The sequence below is a fragment of the Hibiscus syriacus genome, unplaced genomic scaffold (assembly GCF_006381635.1).
Source record: "Hibiscus syriacus cultivar Baekdansim isolate YM2019G1 unplaced genomic scaffold, ASM638163v2 tig00109980_pilon, whole genome shotgun sequence".
Classification (NCBI taxonomy): domain Eukaryota; kingdom Viridiplantae; phylum Streptophyta; class Magnoliopsida; order Malvales; family Malvaceae; genus Hibiscus; species Hibiscus syriacus.
This window is the reverse complement of record NW_024062547.1, coordinates 644,161-650,128: the sequence shown is the minus strand read 5'-3', so window position 1 is coordinate 650,128 and position 5,968 is coordinate 644,161. Positions and strand designations below refer to the sequence as shown.

At 34.0% G+C, this 5,968-nt stretch overlaps 1 protein-coding gene across 1 annotated transcript; it reads left to right on the top strand.

The window, feature by feature from the left end:
- The first annotated feature begins 4,118 nt into the window (after nucleotides 1–4,118).
- LOC120211707 (protein DMR6-LIKE OXYGENASE 1-like) lies at nucleotides 4,119–5,621 on the top strand. The gene is made up of 3 exons (XM_039210193.1): nucleotides 4,119–4,665; nucleotides 4,729–5,077; nucleotides 5,372–5,621. The coding sequence occupies exons 1-3, from the start codon at nucleotides 4,136–4,138 to the stop codon at nucleotides 5,615–5,617; spliced, it is 1,125 nt and encodes a 374-aa protein (XP_039066124.1). The 5' UTR covers nucleotides 4,119–4,135; the 3' UTR covers nucleotides 5,618–5,621.
- Nucleotides 5,622–5,968: the final 347 nt, after the last annotated feature.

Below are 5,968 nucleotides of genomic sequence, written 5' to 3'. Positions count from 1 at the left end.
TGTACACTTGTTAAAACATAATTAGCTTTATTTCAAACTTAAAATAAGTTAAATCATAGCTCTAATACCAATAAATGTAACACCCCAACCTGTACCTGACTCGGATACGAATATGAGGTGTCACATTGACTTTTCAAAACTTTGACTCTTTGAAAACTCGTTGAAAATTTAAAACTTTTTATTTTTCTTTTAGTGATGAACCCTTACAAAAAAATTAATATATAAAAATGAAAATAAATATTTGACAATATACATAAATGTAAAATAGTATGGTTACAAACTGATCAGAGCATTACAATTTAAAAATATATGACACATGCCAACAAAATTACAAAATGATAATAACCTACAGTTCAAATTATTCTGATCTGATCTTCATCAAGTGTATGTTATCCTATCCTAGCTTTAGCCCTCGGATCTCTTTGAACCTACGTGTGAAACAATCACACGCTAAGTCGTTGACTTAGTGAGGCAATAATGAGTATAATAAAACATTTAAAAACACTTGCTTTTTCAATCCATATAAGATATTTCTTACTGAAATCATGATACACTTCATGAAAATAACATATATTGACACTCATTATTCTCTTTATATTACTTTTTTATATTAGCCCAACGCATATTATATTGAACTCAAGGTATATGAGTATATTGAGGTTGTGCACTATAATTGCAGTCACCACTGCTCATATAATTTACACCGAAGTGCCACGTAGAATATGTATCGAAGTGTAACATGGATTTGTCCAGAAGGACCGCGTAGAGTTTGTCCTGAATAACCACGTAGAAATTTGTCTCAAATGACCACGTAGAACCCTAGACTTTTGTCATGCCAACTATACCTCAAATTATCATGCATATACTTTGGGCTTTAAACATATAATCATTTCACATTCCATTATTCAATGTATCTTCTATTCACATAGAACACATTCATATAAAGCATTTTCACATAAAACACATTCACACATATAACATATATTCGCGTAGAACCTTTTCACATAAAATACATTCGCATATCTCATATTCACATACTAATAAAAATAATAACAATGCTTCATAAATGCAATTTATGTAAAACATTATAAAAAGATTGCATAAAATAAATAAATTATTTTCGATCAAAAACATTTTAGGTTGGCTTATCGGAATCCATCCTCATATTTACTATAAAATAATAAATTGCACTCACCTTTGCCTCACGTAAGTCCTAAACAAAATCCTTTTTCTTTCGTTCAATCTTGTATTATATTGATTCTTTCGGTACGCTTTTGATCCAAATCTACACATCAATATGTCCAAGATCAATACCAAATTTCCATTAACGGATAACCAATCAACACTTACATAAAACGAAATGAAACCCCTAATTTAACATTTCAAGCTGAATAGTATCGGTACTCTACCCACATTACCAATACTTCTCTTCTATGGTACCGATACCTCTTCAGTATCGATACTATTTCGACATTCTAGAATTTCATCTTTACTTACAGTATCGATACCTTACCCTTAGTATCGATACCTTCACATCAATATCGATACTATTTCAATCAGTATCGATATTGTTCATACGATTCAAACCATTTATTTCGATTTAACTTTATAGTATTGGTATTGTTCTTTCGGTACTGATACCCTTACTCAGATTTCACTTATTTCATTTTGAATTTTATTCCAAACTCACCTAAATTTCATACCTCTAACTCCATTCAAGCCCTTAAACTCAATAACATTTATCCCACACAACTTATATCCATTAATCCCCCTTTTAACATCCAAAATTCTTCATGGAATACTTAAACTAAAAATCACACCAAATATTCAAACATGTTCTCAATTATTTCTAAGACTTCAAATACCTTAATTAGGCCTTTGACAAGTCGAATATGCCTTTAGAATCTAATTACTAACCAAATTTCATCCACTCACTTAAAACCCAATTTTACTAATTCACCAATAATTCCTTAATCACGTAGTTTCATCATCATCTATAAGTTTCCTTAATCTTTTATACCAACCATGAACCAAAAACCAACTCAAAAAGAAAGGATTAATCAACTTCAAAATAACTCACCTTGGCAATAGAGTTTTACTGTGGAAGAAAAAAATAAGAGAAATTAACCAAGGCTTCTAGATTTTTCTTTCCCTTTCTATAATTCTTACATTTTAAATATCCTTAAAATGAATTTTAAATTCATTTCATGCTAAAAGACCTCTTTGCCCTTCCATTCTTCAATCTTTGATAATAAGTCCTATACAAAAAAAATTCAAAGTCAATCCTTGAACTTTTCAATTTATTCAAATTAAACCACCAAATTTTAAATTCTTACACTTTAGTCGCTGACCCAAGGTTTGGGGTATTACACCATTGATGTTTTGCTTTGCAATTATGGATGCCTAGCCAAGGTTTTATTTTTTTTATTTCCTGTCAAACCCAAAAGAAGCTTCCATAAAGCATAGCATTATCCCTCCTTTGTCGTAGCCTCCATGTAAGTACGATGTTTTTTCTTTGCTTGTTTTTCTCACTACTTGTTCTCTCAGACGAATTGAAAGAGAAATAGGTTTATGGAAGAAGAAGAAATGGGTTTATGGAAGGAGAATAAAGGGGTTTATGGAAGAAGAAGAAGAAACGAGTTTATGGAAGAAGAAGCAATGAGTTTATGGAAGAAGTAGAAAATATTTATGGAAGAAGCAAAAACGTGTTTATAGAAGAATAAGAAGAATGGTTCAGAATGGTAAATGAAACCCTTGATTCCCCTTTTTATTAATTAGGGTAAACTACACAATTGATCACTAATGTTTGAGTAAGTTTTCATTTTCCCCACTGAAGTTTAAAAAACATAGCAGTCAATCCAGCCCATGTAAGCAGTTAACGCGCCAGCTGTGTTTTCCATCACGGTTGTTAACGTCGAGTGACCAATTTGTAACAAACGATAACGTTAGTGACCGATTTGTAATTTTTCAAATATTAGTAGTGAAAACAAAAACTTATTCAAATATTAGTGACCATTTGCGTAGTTTACCCAAAGACAAAATAAGAACTAATATTGTTTTGTAGTGACACCAAATATAAGGAAGGGACCCTACCGACGGTTGAGCTGCATGCAAAAAGTCAGATCCATGAGAGAGTTATTTTATTTGATCGAACCCGTTAACATATACTGTTAATCGTAAAGAGAGTAATATTCAACGAATTTGAAATTAAAAATCCCATATTTAAAAAAATAAATTATTTTCAAATTGTGTGGTTTTCGCTAAAGAATTTTTAAGGTGTGGGGCCAAATGGGAAAGAAGGTGAATTACAGAGAAAAAGGAAAAAATGTAAAATGATAAAATTTTTTATTCATTTTAACTTTCAAACATTAATTCATCTCTTTTGACCTTCAAATTTTTTATTTTTGAACAATGATAAAATTGAAGGGACAAAAAGAAAATAAAACCAATTGTATATTTGTATTAAGGCATAATGGCAGAATTAGCCCCTAACATTTGCATAAATGATAAGTTTGGCCTCTATTTTTTGGAGCATTTTAGCCCATATCATTTCGTTTTGTTAAAATAATCCATGTTAGATGAAAATCGTTAGTTGACTAACGGTCGACACATATTAATGGCATATCATTTTTATAGGTGTTTAATTGTTAATGTGACACATTTCGAAAGAATAATGTGATATGTGTCACATCAGCAATTAAGCACATGTGAAAATACCACGTTAGCAATATGTGTTGGTCGTTAATCTAACTAATGATTTCCATCCAACATGAGTTATTTTGATAAAAAAAAATTGAAACGTTGAGACTAAAATGCTAAAGAAAAAAATATGGATTAAAATAACTATTTAGGTGAAAAGTAAGAGCTAATTTTGTTATTATAACTTGTATTAATGATGAGGAAATGAAAGATTTGACAGACTATTTATTGGGTTTTGGAGTCACCACCTTCCTTGTATGATTTTGACTCATAATTTGTCAACGGTTTTTGTTTACAGAAACTGGGAATCCATACCATAAATCCGAAGCCGGTTTCCCAGAAACTTACTCATGTTTTCTCTCCTATAAATATATCTCTCCCCAAATCCCCTCCTTCATACCCCTCTTCATTTCCTTTGTTTTCATTTTCATTTTCCATGTCTCCATCTGCAATGGCAATGGCCACCGACGATGGAATAAGAGAAACTGATGAGTTCCAGAAAGGAGTAAAGCATCTTTTCGAGAATGGAGTTAGCAAACTTCCTGATAAGTATATATTGCCCGTCTCGGATCGACCCAATATACATAAGGAGCAGCCGGATGTGTCTAATTCTAGTCTTAGACTGCCGGTGATCGATTTTGCCGAATTAAGAGGCCGGAATCGATCCCGAGTCCTCGACTCCCTCTCCTATGCTTGTGAAGAATACGGGTTTTTTCAGGTGGTGAATCACGGTATCCCCATTGAAGTTATTCGAAGGATGAACGATGTGAGCAGCAGGTTCTTTGGTCTACCGTTCGAGGAAAGAGCAAAGTACATGTCATCCGACATGACCTCACCTGTTCGATACGGGACTAGCTTGAACCAGACCAAAGATTCGGTGTTTTGTTGGAGAGATTTCTTGAAGCTCGTGTGCAGTCCGTTATCGGATGTTCTTCGTCTTTGGCCTTCCTCTCCCACGGACTTCAGGTATCTGATCATGTCCAATTCTATAAAATATCGTTCTCTTATTTTATGTTATTATTTAAACAGGAAAGTGGCGGCTACCTACGCAAAGGAAACCAATTGGTTGTTTCTAAGGATCACGGAGGCCATCTTGGATAGCCTGGGCCTGTGGGATGCCACCGCCGCCGCCGCACCTGAAGATGATGAAATAATGAAGCAATTCCATGAAGGAAGCCAGCTGATGGTAGTTAACTGTTTCCCTCCTTGCCCTGAACCTGACCTCACCTTGGGAATGCCGCCCCACTCCGATTACGGATTCTTGACCCTTCTTCTCCAGGACGAAGTCCAAGGCTTACAAATCCAATACAAAGGAAAATGGATCACCGTCGAACCAAACGCCGATTCATTTGTCATTAATGTTGGCGATCACCTTGAGGTGAGCTCAAAATTATAATCGATTTTGAATTTAGAGTTCAGGGTTTAAAGTTTACCATCGTTTAAATTAATCCGAACATTATTCGCATATATGAATTGCCCATCTAGCTAAGTTGGTAGAGCGCAAATTTCTTAACTTTGTGGTTATGGAATCGAGTCCCACTGAAGGTAATTCATAACGGAGGTTTTCCACGAAAGTTATTCTCAATTTAGTGTTGGGCGGCCTAGTACCTTACCTCCCTCTTATCCCATTACATATGAGAATAGGGTCAGTTAGATTTTTTTTTATTCGCAGATATTTAGCAATGGAAGATATAAAAGTGTGCTGCATAGGGTATTTGTGAACCCAGAAAAGCCACGGCTATCGGTGGCCTCACTCCATAGTCTGCCATTCAATTGCATGGTTGGACCGTCGCCTAAACTGATTGACGAAGGAAACCCAAGGCGTTATAAAGACACAGATTTTGCCACTTTTCTTGAATACATTTCATCTTGTGAGCCGAAGAAGAAGAATTTCTTGGAGTCTAGGAAATTGACATGAAAAACCATTGGAAATAAATTAGAGGAAAAAATATATATTTGTGTTGACATTGGGATTATTTTATAATTAATTAATGTTGACAGTAATAGTTTAAATGCATGTATATTGTTTTTTTGTTTTTCTTAGGTCAACTATACGGAGAAGAAACGACTTGAAAAAAAAAACTTATAGCTTGCCTTTTCCCTACGCTATAAATGCAATGTTCCAAAAATAATAAAGACCAAGACAATTGGGGAGTTGGAGTTTTGTACCAAACATGCATTAATAATATCCAAAGATTTAATTGGTTCAATTCTTTTGCCCCCCCCCCCCCCCCAATTCACCAATATTTGGATTAATATAGTCTATTGA

Excerpts from the sequence above, each read along its gene's own strand:
- LOC120211707 (XM_039210193.1), top strand. The coding sequence starts at position 4,136 with ATGTCTCCATCTGCAATGGCAATGGCCACCGACGATGGAATAAGAGAA. Across the intron at positions 4,666-4,728 it reads TCCTCTCCCACGGACTTCAG|GAAAGTGGCGGCTACCTACG; the intron begins GTATCTGATCAT and ends TTATTTAAACAG. Across the intron at positions 5,078-5,371 it reads ATGTTGGCGATCACCTTGAG|ATATTTAGCAATGGAAGATA; the intron begins GTGAGCTCAAAA and ends TTTTATTCGCAG.